Source organism: Camelus dromedarius, chromosome 6 (genome assembly GCF_036321535.1).
Source record: "Camelus dromedarius isolate mCamDro1 chromosome 6, mCamDro1.pat, whole genome shotgun sequence".
Taxonomy (NCBI): domain Eukaryota; kingdom Metazoa; phylum Chordata; class Mammalia; order Artiodactyla; family Camelidae; genus Camelus; species Camelus dromedarius.
The window spans coordinates 8,446,612-8,464,501 of record NC_087441.1 but is presented as its reverse complement, the minus strand read 5'-3'; the positions used below and the strand labels follow the sequence as shown (position 1 = coordinate 8,464,501).

The following is a 17,890-nucleotide window of genomic DNA, read 5'->3' as shown; positions in this document are numbered from 1 at the left end:
GTACAAAGCAAAACACCAACGGTGAACCTCGTAACTGAACCAGATTTAAGCGGTTTTCCCCGGGCGGCCCGTGCGGCTCAGCCCCGCTCCCCATCCAGCCCTTGGGCCGAGAGCAGTTTGTTTGGTGCTCCCCAGAGTTTTGGCTTCCAACCAGTTTTATTTAAAATTTGGGGTCTCATCTACTGTGTCTTGTCGAGTAAGTCACTGGGAAAGTCCTTATCACCGTCTGTCTGTTCCTAAAAGATGAGAAGGCAGTAGTGGCTTCCTGGGGCTCCTGTGACAAGTACCACAAAATTGGGAGGGGGTGCTTAAAACTACCGAAACGTATTGTCTCACAGTTCTGGAGGCCGGAGCCCGAAGTCAAGGCGTGAGCAGAGCTCCCTCCGACGCCCCTGGGGGCGGGTCGTCCCTGCTCTTACAGCTTCCGGTGGCCGGGCTGGCAGCGTCCCCCGTCTCTGCCTCCATCTTCACGTGGAGGCTTCTCCCCACGTGTGTCTTTCTCCCCTTCTCATAAGGACACCCGTCCTGTGGATTAAGGGCCCATCCTTCTCCAGCCTCACCTTCTGAACTAATCACATCTGCAAAGGCTCTTATCTCCAAAGAAGGTCAGGTTCCGGGGTGCTGGCGGTTAGGACTTCAACACAGCTTTCTGGGGGACAGTTCAGTCCATCACAAGCACATCACTGGACGTTGCTAGACTAGGACTGTCCTTAAGTGCGGCCCCTGTAGCTTTATGAAAAATCTCCCTGTTGTCCTTGCTTTTCTAGTTTTTCTGCAGACTAGGGTTGGGCCTTTGCTCCGGCTGCTTCACCTCAGTTTGCCTGGTGACTTGGGCTTGTCGCCTGTGCGCGCGCACCTTACGTGCTGCAGCTGGGGGCGGGGCCTTGTCCGCTCCAGCACCTTAGAGGCGCCAGCGGCCCGCCCCTCAGCTCCTGGTGCCTGCAGCCCCGCTGCTGCCTAAATTGCCTCCACCTGCCTCCCTTCCTGGGCATAGGGAGGGATTTCTCGACTCCTGCAACCTTTGTGGCCTTCCGAGTTTGTGTTTTTCCTCCCTTTCCTCCTCCGGGCTGCGCTCTGGGTGAGGCCTCACCTCAACTTTCCTCCCAGGAGCAGCGGGTGAGCTGACAGGTACACTGCCGTCCCACCTGGACCGAGGGGCTGCCAGCGAGCCCCAGGGTGATTTTGTTTTCATGGACACATACAGGGCAGGAGGTCGCAGCCTTGCACCCAAAGCAGTTCCTTGCGGGGTGCCTCTGTTTCAGGCTGCTCCTCAGTGACGTGTGCTCTCCACTGCAGGAAGGAGGAGCCCGGATCCAGGCCCCTAAACAGCGTGACCCCCTGGCTAGAGGGAGCAGGGGAGAAGGCGGCCACAGGGGAGGAGAGGGGGCGTTTCCCAGAGCTGATTCCAGGGTTGTCCTTGCAAATCCTGAGCCCCTCGGCCGAATCTGATTAAGAGCCTGCCAGGTGGGAACCCAGCAGGAATGAGACAGACCAGCTGGCCCTTGCAGACAGGCAGCTTCACGCTCCAGAGGGGCCTCCCACAGTCAGTGCTCAGCCACAGCCCTCCTGCCTAAAGAGAGACGGAAGGATAGCAGAGCAAGTGAGGGCAGGGAGAGGCCTGTGTGCTGGGGGAGGACTTTGGAGATCGGAGCCATCGGAGGACAAGGGGGATGGACCAAGGGAGGTGGGGAGCCGCGGAGGGAGAGGAAGACACAGATGAAATCGAGGAGAGCTTTGAAGGCGTGCGCTTCTTTGGAAAGCATCCTACTGACAGACGTCCTGATGGCACAGCTGTGATGGAACACGAGCCACTCCCCGACACCAGCTCCAGGCAGTGTCCACCGCAGCTGCATCACCCCCTTTTCTAAAAGGTTTATGGATGCAGGAGCAGACGTGGCTGAAGGGAAGAAGCTGCTCCCAGAGGTACAAGAAACTCGTGTTGCTCCTGCTCGTACAAGCCACTTGCTGCCTGTCTCTGGAATCACGGGGTTCTGTTGATGGCTCTTTGTAGCAGTAGAGGTGCTTAGGTTGATCTGAGTTGTTTTTTGTAAAACACTAAAATCTTTCTTGAAGTGGAATACACACTTCCCAGTGTTCCTGCTGAGAGGCAGCTCTGCCTCCCTCCTGTCCTGGCCACCTCCGAGGGAGGGTTCCTAAGGGTATGTCAGAGATGGGAGCTGAGGGATGCCGAGCTCACTCAGGGAGGGCAGACTCACAGGGAGCCGGAGGGAGACTGCCTGTGGCCCTGTTGAGGTTTGTCATTTAGGACTCCCGGGAGCCGATCGGTTGGGATGCTGTCCTGGGGCTGAGTGTGCCCTCCATGTGTGGTCTTGGTGGCTTTGCTTATGGTGACAGAGCAGATTGTGCGTCGCATCCTGAGGTCTTCAAATCAGAGTGAGTCAGCAGAGCGAGGCTGGTTCATTCAGGGAGCAAAGTATCACCTGCTTTGTGACCCGGTGTTTAGAGAAACGGCAAGGTCTGAAACCCCGGGTCCATGCCTGAGGGTGGCAGGCGGTGACCTCGAGGCGTTGGTACCCAGCCCCTGGTGGGAAGGAGCCTGGTGGGGACAGCTCGGCCCCTCTTGTGGTTGCTCTCAGGTCACCTCCAGCCTGTGCCCCCTGCTAAGGGGCTGACAGCTTGCAGTGCTGCTGTCATTCAAACAAACGATGGCACCAGGCAGAACAGGCTGGTTCCCTGACATGGGGACTCTCTGTGGGCAAACGGGCTTCTCCTGAGTCAAATTCTCAGGGAGCCAGAAAAGGGTGGTGCTCCACTCCCACCTTGCGTTTACATTTTTCCTAAGGGGAAACAACCAGGGCAGGCTGTGTGTGTGTGCACGTTTGTATGTATGGGTGTTGTGTGTGTATGTGTGTGCGTGCAAGCATGTCTGTGTTGTATGTGTGCACACGCATATATGTTGTGTTGCAGTTGTGCTGTGTATATGCATGTGTGTGCAGGGGCATCTCTGTCTCCCTGGGAAAAAGTCTGGAGTCTTCGGCTCTGCTGGGAGCCATACCTTGTAGGCTTGCTCTGCAGCCATGACTCACCATGCAGAAAGTCCCCTAGTTTATCAAAAGAAAACAAAAGATAAGAAATAAATATTTGACTACTAAAGATAAGGCCACTGATTAATCGAGGGAGGTTGGGATGACCGTGAGTGTCCTCCCAAGAATGCAGACTTGGGAAAAATTGGTTTGCAGACACTTCATCTGGGAACAGAAGTTCAGCGGAAAGCCTTGTAGGGGAAAGTGAGTGTGCCCAGTGGCGAGTCCTCCTGCTTTGCGCCTTTCTCTTTGTGGTTGTTGAGTTTCAGCTCCCACCCCTCTGGTCTAAAGCTGTAAGCAGTGCTCGTAGCACGTGCTAAAGAAAGTGAAGGGTAATAGCTCCTTAGCTTAGATCAGATCCTGGGCAATGTTAAGAGTTGTGTTTACCCAGCTGTTGGCTGATTCTCAGGGATCGAGACCCCCTGTGCCTGTGCCACAGGCAGCTGGGTTGTGTGCATTTAATGCCATTGTAGCCAGCGCTGCCTGCAGCCGTTTAAACAACCTGCTTGCGTCTGCTGTCAATAGAAAAATGGAGAGCAACAAATTTGCTGGTTGTCAATATCTGGAAACTGACCAATTCTTAACCCAGTACATTTTTCCTTTGGGGCTTAAAGGGTAGGGTTTCAGCTCAACATTGTAACTAACAGGCTCCTATAATTCCTGGAGTCCAGGGAGCCTTAGGGTCTAATGTTCAAGTCCTCCACTGCAGAATTACTAATGCATGTGTGATCTGAGTGTGATCTAGCTGCATGGAAAGCTACCCTGTAAGGGAGCAAGCCGGTAAGAACTGGAAAGGGCCAGCAGCATCGCCCTGGCCGGCCCTGCCAGGCCAGGGTAGAGTTACCCAGATAAAGGGCAGCATCTGAGAACTGCCATGGCCTCCCCCTCGTGATGCTCAGGGCTGGACTCTTTGTCCTTTTAGAACGCCTCGGCACTGCGGTGTCAGCAGGGGCCTGCAGGCAGGTGAGGAGCTGGTGCACCCCAAAACAACGGTGTGTGGGGGTGGGGAGGAGATACTTCTTTAGCTGGTAAGGGTCATCCATGTCTATACAGGTGCTGTCACACTGGAATTCGTGGAAGCTGTGTGTGGACTGTGTGGCACATTTAAGAAGACGTGGTGTAGGGCCAGGACCAAGCACGAGCTCGGGTCGGGTCTTGACTTGCATTGTCAGTTGCGGGACCGCCGAGTGCCACCAACTAGGGCTTTTGGCTACAGCTGGTTCATTTCACTTCCTTCAGTCCTCTTCCAGTCGCTGCCCACTACTTCGCCAGTTGACAGGGTGACAGCAGAGGAAGATCTTGACCTAGTCCCAGAGCCCATTTGCTTCTGTTCCTAAAGTTGTGGTAGGGGAAGGAATTGCTGGGCTTTTCAGGGAGGTCGGGAAGGTTGTGGGAGTTCCTGCCCCGCTCGGAGGCTGGTGGGCAGCCAGCAAGCCCGAGAGCGCTGGGCGGCCTGGGGGTCGGGGAGCAGCGGGGCCAGGCCCAGAGAGGGCAGAGGGCGCTCACGCCCCACGGTCGCCCTGCACTCTAGCTGGTGTCGGGTCTCAGGCCGCCGGATCCCGTTACCCGGCTCCAGGACACTCGGTTTCATTGAAGAATACCTTTTCCTTTCTGTCTCCCTGTGGTGCAGACGATTTACATGGATGATGGAGTGTCGTCTTTTGTCCAGATCAGAGGCTCCGTTCCGCTGTTTTGGGAGCAGCCAGGGCTTCAGGTAAGTAATGAAAAAGCATGTCTACGTGTATTCACTCATTGCTTCTGAATGGCTGTGGGTTGTTTCTTTCGACCCTGTTTCTCCCATGGCACAGTTCCTGGGTTTTTTCCCCCAGCCCAGTTGGACTGAGCTGAGTTGTCACCGTGTGTGTGAGTGTGCACGTGTGTGTGGTGTCGAACACAGAAACATATACTTTGTGTGTGGTTTTCCGATCATGAGCTCACTGGTGAGGTAGGAAGGTCTTTGCAGGTAAGTGGACCACATTGTGGGATTGAGTGGAGTTACTTCCAGTAAGACCCAAGTTCAGTGTGTTGAGAACGTGGCCCAAGATGCCTTTGGAGAGTTGTGACTCCTGGAAAGCTCTGAAAGGCTCTGGGGGCCCCAGTGGCCGTGCTGCCAGTCTGGCGTTTGGAAGTGCCTGTTGTGGGGCCACGTGAGAATTGCACAGGGCTTTCCCGTGATTTCTAAAAATATACCTTGCTGTCCCGAACAGGGCTCTGGCCGGTGCCAGAGGTATTTGGCACTCTGTCTCCTGGGAAGAGTTCAGGGTGTGGTTCCAAGAACACATTTGTCGTCAATGGAACGGCGTGCTGCCTCATTCAGTGAGTTCCTACCAGTAGGGTCATGGCCAAGTGGACCTGAGACCTCCCTCCCTGGCCGGAGGGAACATGAGTGCCCTCAGAAGACCCCTCTGCCTGTGCCTCCATGGCTTTGGCTCTTCTCCCCGAGAGCTCTGTGTGAGGACGGTGGGTCCTCAGTCAGTGGCTGAAGAGGCCCAGGGCCACCTGCCCGGTGCTTGGGCTTGTTTGACACCCTGGGGCTCACCTGCCCTTGACTTGACCCAGCATCCGCAATGGGCACTTTGTCCTCATGGCTGTCACCGTGCAGTTGGCAGCTGTGATGAGGAACCAAGTCAGCCCTCTGGTGAGGCAGACAGATGAGTGTCTCACTTGGGCCCTGAGTTCTGTGCAAAAAAGCTTTATTAACATTCAGTCTTCCCATTAGAAAGGAGCAACTAAGACGTATGAGGAGCTGGTGGCATTAAGTGGTGGCAGAACGAAGCACTCCTGAGGAAGGTTGTAACTGGAGATTTCCTCTGGGGCGCATCCCAAAAGAGCTTTGTTCTTCAACAGTTCTGTTGAGATATAATTTACATACATAAACCTCACCCATTTAAAGTGTACAATTCAATGGTTTTTAGCACATTTACAGCGTTGTGTAACCATAACCATAATCTAAGTTTAGAACCCTATCATCACCACTAAGAAAACTCTGGACCCACCAGCGGTCACGGCCCATCCCCTTCCCGCTCTCTGAGGCCTGGGCAACTGTTCCATTTACTTTCTGTCTCTGTAATTTGCCTCTGCTGGACATCCCAAAAGGGATTTTGAAACCTGATTTTCTTTAGATTTAGAGTTTTCCTTCTGAAACCTCTGGAGCTCTGTATTTAGAAGATTAAAAAGCAAAGATGAAACGAGTAGAATACAGGAAGGAAGGGGGAGACCACGTCATGTGTAAGGATTCGTAAGAAACCCCCAGCTGGGGGATGGTCATGATAGAGTCTTAGAATTTGGGATGGACCCATTGAAATTCACCTGTTTCACCCTCTCACCCAGTTCAGGGTCCTTCTTCCAGGATCTCAGAGAAGCTGACCTCCAGGCGCTGGCTCAAGGCCACAATGTAGGGTGGCTCCATTTTTATCATCATTAGCGCGTTTCTCCTTGCCTTGTACTTGGTCTGTCTCTGTGGGGTGTTCCAGGGGACACACCAGACAAATCTGAGTCCTCAGACCTTCAGAGACCTTCGCGGTTCCCCCTTTCTCCATTTCATCTTCTCTGGGACCTTCCAACTCTTTGGCCATCTCTGTCATACTTCTAGGACTCCCTGTGGTCTGGTCTCCCTCTTCTAAAAACCAGACAAAACTTATCATCCTCCTCTCTAACTCCTGTCTCCAGCTTGACCCCCTTGATGCTCCAGACGCAGCCTGGCCCTGCAGTGGATCAGCGGTCCCCCAGTCTGACTTGGACCAGCATCCGTGGACCTTGGGTGGCCCCCTTTTCTGCAGCTGTGGCATCTTTTAGACTTATAACACCCGTGTTCCTCCAGAGCCTCCATGGTGTCTTCAAAATAAGTTTCAAAAGGCTTTAGTGTTCATGAATCTTACGGGCTTGGTAACCCTTGGGTCTAATGAATATCTGTTTATCCTCTAAATACTGTCTGTCATCAAAGAGAGATGAGATCATCTTAGGGGACAGGAAGGCAGCGTTCAGTCACCCTACCCGAACCATCAATAGCAAGCCTAATGATGATCAATTCTGGTTGTTTTTCTCCGTTTTGAAAAATTTCCCCCACTTCTTCACTTAGGTTAGAAGAAAAGGGCAAAGATTTTGGGGTGAAGAGCTTGCATTTTAAGTGGCAATGTTGTGCCCTTGCCCTCTTGGGGCTCCCCCAGGGAGGGGACAGAGCGGGTGGGCAGAGAAGACTGTGGGATGATGATTTGTCTGCATGTTTCCACAGGCGTGGCATCTTCATTACAAACTCCTGCATCCTGACTGCATTTCTAGCAACCATATATTTTTAGCAATTCATCTTTCTCATGTTAAAAGGCTATGCGGTTGATAAATAGCCACATTGAAATGTTCCCCTTAAAGCTAATTGCTCTTCTGGTATGGTTAGTTATAGAGTATATTTTGTATATACTGTTAGTCTGTTGAAGAGTTTGTTCTCTTGTCATTTTAGAGTCTTCCTCCCCCATAACATGCACATATAGACACATGTCTTGCAAAGGGGGACCTAGGTCTGTGTGACTAAGCCAGCTGGAAGAGGATGCAGAGTAGGTTGGTCCCCTCTGCCGCTCCCTCCTTGCCTGCGTTTGCCTCCTCCCTGTCAAAGGCAGTTTACTAAGCTCTGCGGTGCAGGGCACTGTAGGTGCTCATTTGGGTAGTTGTACCTTTCTTTGTTCCAAAAAGGATGTGAGGTGGATTACAGCACAGCAGATTCAAAAGTAATGCCAAGGTTGGGGGCAGGAGGAAATAGCTCAGTGGTAGACTGCGTGCTTGTGTGCACAGGTGCTGGGTTCAATCCGCAGTACCTCTGCTAAGCAGGTGGAAAGAAAAGTAATGATGAGGTTGGGATGAAGGGGAAAAAATATTTAAAATGAAAGTGAACTGAAGCCAGGAAAAAGTTGTACACGGAAGGCGGGCCGCGGGTCCCGTGTGCTTGCAGGGAGCTCCTGGGCTTACCAGCAACATCGCGGGAAGAAACAGGCTCGTGCGGCAGCTCATCATGTGATTCAGAGCGTAAGCTGTGAAGTTACAGGGACCTGCGTTCCAGTTCAAGTTCTGGCTCCCTTACTTGGGAACTATATGCTTTTGAGACGTTTTAATCTCAAGAAAAAAAAAAAAGTTCTTATCAAAAAAAAAAGTGGAAAAATTCTTATCTTTGCTAAGCCTTAGTTTACTCTTCTGTAAAGTGGGGTTAACAGTATCAATCTCATAGGGTTATGGAGAGGATGAAATATCATAACATGTATTAGAATTTAGCACTGTATCTAGAATCTAAAAAAAGACTAAGAAATGGTAGCTGTTAATGTTATTACTAACATAAATTGTAACATCTAAGAGATAAAAGCATGTTGCATTAGGAGAAGCGTGGCTCTTTGAGTCCTGAGAGCTGAGTAGGGGTTTCCCCTGAAGTCTCCATGAGGACGCTGAGGTGTGGTGACAGTGTGCTCACCTCTCTCAGTTCATGCGCAGCACAGGGACCAGTCTCCTAGGCTGATCCATCTCCCAGGCCTCATACGCACCCCAGGGTAAGCCGTTTATTCATCCCACAGACACTCATTAAGCACCTGGTACATGCAGGCACCTGACATCAGATGTCACCCCTGCCTTCGGGGAGGAGGTGACAGGACATGACAGTGTTGTGTGAATACAAGATCCTTGTGGCAGCTCTGGGGAGGGACAGCCCACCCAGGCTGCAGGGGTAGGGGTCTGAACTGACCTGGGAGGGAATGGGTGGAATCACCAAGGCCAAGGGGCAGCCTTGTAGAGGGAACCATGGATGCAGATGGTGCGACCCCTGAGATCAGTGCACATCCAGGGAACCCTGCTGGCTCGCCACTTGCAGTCCTGGAGGTCGGGGATCGTGGTGAGAGGTGAGACTGGAGGCAAGGCCCGGATAAACATGGGCTTTGTATGTTACGCAAAGGAGTTTGAATTTTACCCCAATGGTACCCAAACTGCTGCACATTAAAACCACCTGGGCAGCTCGTCCAACTCCTGGTATCAGGCTGCATGCCGTCCAATTAAATCACAGCATCTGTGGGCAGGAGCCAGGCATCAGTACTTCTGGAGGACTCTTAGGTGACTCCAGTGTGCAGGAGGCTCGGGAAGCACTCAAGGTTACGCTGGTAAATCAGCTTTTCTAGGGCCAGGAGGGAGAAGTTTTGGTTTGTGGCATTTGCCCATTTCCAGCTCGACATGACTGAACTTGGAGCTGTGAAGAGGAGTGCACACAGCGGCTAGTGAGCTGCAAGGAGCTGGCTCCCCCGACACCCTGGATGTGGCACTAAAGGGTTTCATGGGGCGGGTGGAGGGTGAAGATCGAAGGTAGAGACATCAGGTGGGGCAGTTGCAAGGATCCAGATTAGTGAGGCCGGCAGCTTTAACTGGGGGAGGGGGCAGGGAGGGGCGGGGAGAGGTCTGGAGATGCTGTTGGTGACGCTGGGACCCTCTTGAGTGCCCATGGGGTCTCTGCATCAACTCACTCAGCCGGGCGGCCTTGGGACTTCAGTTGGTTTTCCAGCCGCTCCCTTAGGTTCAGCTTGGAGTCTTGAGGATGGAACCTGTGACTTTCAAGACCAGACAAGAGTAATTGGCTAAGTGTCTGCCTGGCCCTGGGGGAGGAGGGTGGGTGACGGGGGAGGAGGGAGACTGAAAAAAGCAGCGTGGCCAGTTCCCGTGTGCTGGGATCAGCAGTGGTTTCATTCTATCCTCGACTGAAGCTTCCTTGAGGCTGTGACACACAGTGGCCTAAGGAGTAGGTGACACCGAGAGGAGCGATTCGGGTCCGTGTCAGAGCCGGGCAGCGGCGGAGGCAGGGCCTGGGTGGGGAGGCTGGATGTGAGGCCTGAGGCCACGGGACCTAAGGGTGATGGAGGGAGGATGCCCTCCCAGAGAGCAGCCCAGGCCCCCTCCTGCCCACAGCCCCATCCACCTTAGGAGGTGAGGGGGATGCAGCTGGGGGCAGCCTGGGCCTGGTCACCGAGTGCAGTGTGGATGCCGCCCCCAGGGCCACTCCTGTCCTGCTGCCTTCTTTCCTCACAGGCATCCTAACTCCGAGCAAAAAGGGAACAAGGAAGATAAGTAGAAACCAGCACTTTTCAAACTTCAGCGTGTAGAGTGTGTGTGTGCGCACACATGCACATGTGTGCACTTGCGGGAATTACCTGGGGGCTTGTTAGAACACAGAATCTTGGCCCCACCCCCAGAGACTTTCATTCAGGAGGCCTGGGGTGGGCCCACATCTGCATTTCTAACACACTCTCAAGGGACGCTGATGCTGCCGGTCCAGGGACCACACTTTGAGAACTGTTAGCGGCAGGGATCCTTTCTACCCCTTTACTGCGCTGGTCCTTCACTGTGGGTGGCGCCCTTGACGTCTCAGTGTTTGTCCTCAACAGTGACTTTGGACTAACTGCTATGGGGGATGGGAGCAGGCCTGTAGGGGTCCTTCCTTGCCCTGACCACAAGGAAAATCTGGGGTGAGGGAGACAAGCTGGAGGCACGACCAGGGCGGTGCTCTGCCCTGGGTCTGGGCTGTGTCCTCTCCTACTGTGGGCTGCTGCGTCCGCTCTGGTCCCCGCCTTCCCTGAGTCCTGCCGATGCAGTCGAGGGCCTGCGGCGTCTCACCCTGGTGGCTGCTTGTTCTCAGGACAAAGGGCACACTCTCCATCAAATTAATTTGCACTTGTGCTGACTTGTTAGAAACATGTAGGTGTGTTTGTGGGTTTTCTGCGGTGACCCCGATTGGTGGTAATCGTCCAGGGCAGGGAATTCAGGGTCTCCCGTCCCTTCCCATCTTCCTAGTGCCATGGAGACCCGAGGTGCCTGGCTCACTTACTCAGGCCGGGACTGGGTGTGCAGTTTGTAATGGGACTTAGGTGATGTTTACAATGGGCAGTTTAGAGACAGAGATGGGACACTCCTGAGTCCAGTCGTCTGTGACTACACTTTCCACCCGTTTAGAAGAGGAAACTTTGGGTTATGACTCAGGGAGGTGACGTCTGGGGATAGAACTTGTCACAACGAAAAACCAGGCTCCTGAGCTCTGAACTTTGTTTTCTGATTCTCTTCTTACTTGTTCCCATGGAGCAAGCCTAAAAGCAGCCGCGGCTTATCCCTGAGGCCGGGCGACGTCTTGTGTGACTGACAGACCGACACAGAGCAGGCAGCCCCCTCCCCGGGTTTTCGTCCTCAGGGGTCCCTCAGAAGGTGGCTGAGAGGAGCGTGGACCCGCTTTCCACCAGCACCTTCCTGGTAGGCTCAGAACAAAGACAGGAGCCTGGGTGTCGAACTCAGGGGCTGTGAAGGTTTTGGGGATTAGGCATGTGGCATCCCGTCCGCCAGGAGTCGGGGGTCATCAGGAAAGAAGGGCGAAGTACATGCAAAATAAAGCTGTTCCGGTTGAGCCTGTGTTGGGCTCTCCCACTGGTTAACAGCGAGATGCCTGATGTTAGATGCCTTATTTTGCAGACTCATTTTCCTTGGTGACCAGGTTTCTTAGGACCAAAAGGAATCTGAGACTTTATTTGTAGACTGTCATTTCTGTGGACAAACCTAATTCCAAATCTGTTGCTGAGAGACTAGCTTCCCAGATGGGTTCTCTCCTCAAGTATGAAGAGTAACGGACGCGTTACCCGCTGTGGTAGGAGCTATGAAAGATCACTCCGCACGTGTTCAGCAATGGCTCCGTCTGAGGATATGGATGAATCCAAAGACACCACTTTTACACCCTTCAGGACCAAGCAAAATGAAGCAGTATGTTTTAAGAAACTTTTTATCTTGAAATGATTCCAGACCTACAGAAAAGTTGTAAGAACAGCGCAAAGTGCTCCCGTACGTGGTTTACGCAGATTCACTAAACGTCAGCTTCTTGCCACATACGCATACGCTGTTATTTATTTCTGAACCAATTTAGAACAGGTTGCATACATTGTATCTCTTTACTTCTTAATGTTTCAGGATGTTTTTCCGAAGAGCAAACATGTTCTCTTACCTCACCACGGGTAGGTCCAGGGTCAGGAAGTGGAACATAGACCCAGTACTTTAATCTGATGTGCAGTCCAGACTCCGGATTTATCGATGGTCTCCGTGATTAATGTCCATCATGACTCCTTCTCCCCTTCAGTCCAGAATCCACTCCAGGATCACATCCTGCATTTAGCCATCACATCTCCAGTCTCCTTTAATCTGGACCGGTTCCTCCGCCTTCCTGTCTGACATTGACATTTTTGGAGAATGTAGGCCTTCTTTTTCTGTAAACCAAATGTTCCTCATTTGGGAGTTTCCTGGTGTTTCATTACAATCAGGCTCAGGGTATGGATCCCTGGCCAGCATGCTGAGCGACCACGTCCTTCTCCGATGGCCTTTCCCACCTGGAAGCCCACGGTGTCCCCCTGCCCTTCATTAGTGATGCCAATTTTGATCACCTGGGCAAGGGGTTCTTCAGTTTCTCCACTTAAACTTAATCTGTTTTCCTTTTCAACTCATAAGCAATTTATGGGAGACACTTTGAGACCATGCAAGTATCCTACTCCTTCTCAAACTTTCCCTGAAGATTTATGGTCAATGCAACAGATTTTGTGATTTGAAGTCTTTGGAAGGGTTCCTTCACATAGAACCTGAGAGTCGTATATTTCTTAAACATCTGTGCTTTTCTCCCCACCTCTCCAAACGGGCTTGGAACCAGATGACCCGAGTTTGACTTCATGCTTTGTACCGGGTCACGTTTTCACTTTAATATTTCATGTTTTTAAGTTATAATGATGAAACTTTTAATAAAAGTGACTTTGAAATATTTTTAAAAAAGAAATTTATGGTCAATGGATGATTTTTGCTAAACAGCTCTTTACCGTGACAGGTATAAGATGATGATTTCTCACCACTCCCTTCGTATTTATCAGTTGGGATTCCACTGTGAGGAAGAGCCCTCTCTCCTTCCCACCCCCCACCACCCAGCTGGCCACCTACCCAGCTAACCATCTGCCCATTCACCTGCCCACCCATCCATCCATTCATCCACCCGTCCACCCATCCAGCCAGCTCTCGTCTGTATAGACGCATGGATTCCTGTTTTATTCATCAGGTTATAATCCACTACTGTCCTTGTATCATTCGTTGCTCAGATTGTCCCAGATGTGTCCAGGGAGAGCCCCCCTCAAACTGGCTCCAATACCAATACATAGTTTTATGTTTGTTTTTTAAACTTCCAGTATTAAATAAGTAGTTCTTAACAATAAGGAAAATTCCTTTGCAGGTAGTTATGATAATTCAGATTTGGGGGCAGTCAAGGTCCCTGGGGTTGCAGAAGAGGCTGGGAGCGGTTTCTCTCTCCCAGTTGGCTTAGCCGCACCTCTGCACCATGGAAAGGTTTGTGGATTCGACATGGGCCCCATGGTCTCCCCTGAAGTTTGTCTCTGTCTTTGGAGGAATTCCAGCTGGTGTGGTCCATCCTGCAGTGAGGATTGGGCTGCAGCAGAGCCAGACTCAGGGACCTGGGTTTGGGGCCTGGCTGACTTGAGCTGTGAGTGGGCCGCAGAGGGGCTGAGGGGCTGCTGCAGGTGGCCTGGCTGGCAGTGCGAGGACCAGTGGGAATACCATCACGTCCTGGGTTCGCAGGGAGGGATGGATTGCCAGTGTTGTTTCTCTCTGATTTAGGTTGGCTCCCATCATCTGAGACTCAACAGAGGCCTGGAAGCCAACGCACCTGCTTTCGACAGGTAGGGTGGTCCGGCACCGGCCCGAGGCTGTTGTCCTTCCTCGCATCAGACAGCAGCGCCAGGGACAGGGTGCAGCTGGAAAGGGGGGTGCCCCAAATCTGGACTCTAAATCTGCCTTTTACTTTGGTTCTTTATGCAGAAAAGCAGTTTACAAAATGGAATTTTTACTTGCTCTCAGGTTTCCCTGAATGTTCACTAATAAATGTTCAGGTAACACTTTGCAATTATTTTATCTCATTAGTTCCTTCTGCAGTGAAGCTTTATCTATTTGTCCTGGTTAATAAGGGAGCATCTAAACTATAGGATATTTGTATGCTGGTTTGTTTTTATTTTTAAAGCAATATATCCATAGGCCTTAAAAAGTCACAGTATAGGAATGTATAAAGGAACAAGTGGACATACCCTTACTCCCAATTTCCACTGTTAGTTTTTTATATAGCAGTATCATTCTAGAAAAAATTCTGGCTTATACATAGTTCATATTTTAAAATACAAATTAGGGGGAAGGGTACAGTTCAGTGGTAGAGTGCATGCTTAGCATGCACAAGGTCCTGGGTTCAATCCCCAGTACCTCCATCAAAAAATAAATAAATAAATACACAAACAAACAAACAGACCTAAAACACAAATTGGATCATAGTACACTTACTGCTTTACAACTTACTTAAGAAAAGCCACTGCCAACCTGAACTATTAGTCATTTGTACTTGAGACAGCTAATAGCTTCTTAAAATATTTGTTTTTTACTCTAAATGCTAATTTAAAAAATTAATGGATATAAAAAATTCTCAAAGTCATTTTTTAAAGTATTTTAATCATTCTGTCCGAAGCTACCTTTGGGCTTTAACTTTGCTTGCAGTCTTCTTATTGAGCTTAAGACTGGGAACACCAGCCCAACCGTGACCCCCTAATTAGCATATTACAAACAGGGCACGACTTAGTTCTGGGCGGCTCTGACTCCCCACCTGAGCAGGGCCTGCTCTGTCTCCTTGTATCAGACCGCAGGCCAGGATGCACCTTCTTCGGGAACCAAAAGAGCCCCAAGGGACCAGGCCAGGCATGTTCTGTTTCTTCCAGCACCTTCCCCAGGGGCTGCCATGTTGCACAGCTCCAGGGACAGTGCGCAGCCTGCCGGCTTGTGCAGGGACCCTGATGTCACAGATCTGATCAAGCCCTACATCTTCCCCGGGGAAGGGCTGCAGACAGGGCAGGGCTGCCAGCAGTATGGCCCTGGGAGAATTCCTCCTCCTTCTCCTCCTCACCTTCAGCTGTCTGCAGAGGAATATAAACTGCCCACTTCGGATCCATGTTCTCCTACACAGTGCTATTCCTTCGAGTTAGTAAGGGAGCCTTTCTTCTCTTATCGGGCTAAAAATGGTTCTCATGTGATAATTAACTTTTAAAAATTCCATTTATAAAAGAAACACGTTATTGTACAAATTTGGAAAATAGAGAAACGTTTAAAGAAGAAAAGAAGATTAAATCACATCGAGTTCTACCACTTTAACATTGTGATGTATTATCTTCCAGTCATTTTTTTCCCTAGTTTTAGGCATAAAGTTCTTACTGTTAAATTAATTCTGCATTTGCTTTTTGCATTGTGTCTTTTTACTGTTTTTTAAAACTATATTGAAGTATTTCTCACATTATTAAAATTATAAAGTTACTTTTCAAAAGCTGGCGATAAAAGAGAAGTATCAGCTTGAGTCTCTCCCTCCTGTTTCAAAATGTGTATTTAAAAATCATCTCTGGTAGACAAGTAATTTTCCTTAAGACTGCAGTTTCATTATACCTTCTTGCTTAGGTTAAACATCATGATATGCAGCACTTAGATGAAAAACTTAGGCACCGAGGAGGATGGCTCTCCTACCAGTTTTTCTAGTTTTGAGAAGGTACCAAGTGAAACAGATTAACTTCAGAGATATGCACATCACATTTATAAGGCTCTGTTAATGAAAGGCCAGGCCGGCTGTTCTGGATTTAATGGGGAGCTTTATAGAAAGCCTGGCGTACCCTGTGTCTCGTACTACAGTGCGTTTAGAAGTCTGATGTGCCTTTTGTGGGGAACAGCTCATCCTGAACCTACTGTGCTCAGAAGGTCCCCTGAGGGGTGGGGAGCGGGCATTGGGAGGCGCATCCATGTGTGTCCTGTGGACATGGCGTCACGGCACTGCCCTGCTCTGTTGCAGGCATATGGTGCTTCTGAAGGAGCAGTATGGAAAGCAAGTGGTTGTGAACCTGCTGGGGAGCAGAGGCGGAGAGGAGGTGCTCAACAGAGCCTTCAAGGTAACCGGCTTCACCCTCCTACCCGCCACCCCCTACCCCTCTACCACCCCCCACCGTCCCAGGGCGGGGGCAGGGCATGAGGGAACCCAGGGACCCTGCTGAGGGCGGGGACTGGGAATGACGGCACTGCTCTCACTGTGTTTGGGGAGGTTTTTTCCATCAGAGCTTCAGCATTAGGTGATTTGGGCTCCTGATAAATGAAGTTCAATTTTTGTGAAGCAGTGATTGGGAGAATTTGCTCAAAATGAGAACAAGACATCCCCCGTCTCCAGCTGCATTTCCTGCAGTGCTCCCCACTGGGGCATGGAGGACTCGGGCCGGCCGGCCTCCCCACTAGCTCTCTCAGGCAGACATGTTGACACACACACACACACACACGTGTATGCACGTGCACACATTTGTTTGGGCTTCACCCCACGTATCCCTGACCAGCTCAAGGAGCCAGAGTCCCTCTTCCCTCGCTGGTCTGGCCCCGCTACTGGCCGGCACCTCCTGATAAGTTCACACAAACACCCACAGGGCGTTTGTGCCTCAGTGACTCTTCAGAGCCTCTGCTCCGTCTAAAGCAAGCAATCTTATGTGATTTCCTCCTGCTAACTTGGAGCCTTCAAATCCTCCATCCTTGTGGACTGCCTCTGAAAGCTGCTCCCTGTGCCAGCTTTCTGTGGGCTCCCAGCTCTGTTCAGGGGCAGTGCAGGGAGACACCCTGGACAGGGGAGGAAGCAGTGAGCAGGGGCTCTGCCCACCTTGCTGGCCTGCGTCTCTCCCTGTTCCCAGTGGTCCTGGGTGGTTCAGTCTGCTGTGGGCAAAGCTGCAGGATGAGCTGTGGGCTGTGAGCCTCCACCGTCCTTTCCCAGCTGCTCACATGCCCCACTGAATGGGAAAAAGCCCTCTGGTTGTTCAGAGCTCAAGGAAGCCCCTTATGGAGAGAGTCTGAAGTCAGACATCGCTTCACAGGAAGCGTGTTCTCATGGTCCTGGCCCCGGCCGGCCGGTGGAAGCTGAATCCTGCTGAGTGCTCATTTCCCTCTGCTTAGGAAAGCTATGTGCTTGGAGCGGAGACTTTCTGGTGGCCAGTTTCATTTGGCCAGACCTGCTTTTCCTGTTTGGTTTGTTGCTATTGGCAACAAGCTCAAGAACTGTCTTCCCTCCCACCAATCTTGGCAGCAGTGTTGGCAGCTTATTTTAAGGAAGAAGACAGAAGAAAGAAACCTTAAGAATCTTTCCCCTTTATGCCTTGATTCTGGGGAGAGGGGGTCCTAAGCATCCCCCTCATCAGCTGGTGGACCCCTGGGTGGGACATGACCGCAGGCCCATGGCCCGGGGGGGAGGGCAGGTGGGCGGTAAGAGGCGACACCACCTGGAGGAAACCAGGGTTGTGGTCCCAAATGGGGTGTCACACGGAGGGAGCTCACTCTGCCATCCCCAGGTCCACGTACCAGCAGCTGGGCTGTGACCCCCGGGTTTTCAGGCCGCAAGGAGTCAAGGCACTTGCTCCAGAATGTGCAGCCACCAAGCGCACTTCGCAGCTGGGCTGACTCCTCCACAGCAAGACCTTTCTGACGGCGTCACTGTGCCCTGATGTGCATTCTAGCGCATGGTGGACGGACGGCCCCTGAGTCGTAGGGACCTGGCGGTCTAAAGTCCTTCTAGCCCTTCAGGGTCATTAGACTCTGGCTGGGCGAATGCTGGACAAGTCCGACCTGAAGCCACGCAGGAGGGCGTGGGTCGGGGATGGAGGCGGGGTGCCCTGGGAAAGCAGTGCTTCACCCTTTGCTGCAGGGCTGTCTGCTGAGAGTGCTGAGGAGTTGCCGGCTGAGGTTCCTTGTGTGGAAGAGAGGCCTCT

The 17,890-nt window shown here is 51.6% G+C and overlaps 1 protein-coding gene across 6 annotated transcripts in view; it reads left to right on the top strand.

Annotated features, from left to right (window-relative positions):
• Positions 1-17,890, top strand: part of SYNJ2 (synaptojanin 2) — an 89,786-nt gene that overhangs the window by 41,079 nt on the left and 30,817 nt on the right. For all 6 annotated transcript variants that reach the window (XM_064486527.1, XM_064486526.1, XM_064486528.1 and 3 more), the window contains exons 5-7: positions 4,675-4,758; positions 13,698-13,759; positions 15,949-16,045. In XM_064486527.1, the coding sequence (XP_064342597.1) occupies positions 4,675-4,758; positions 13,698-13,759; positions 15,949-16,045 (243 nt within the window). The remainder of the gene's footprint in view (positions 1-4,674; positions 4,759-13,697; positions 13,760-15,948; positions 16,046-17,890) is intronic.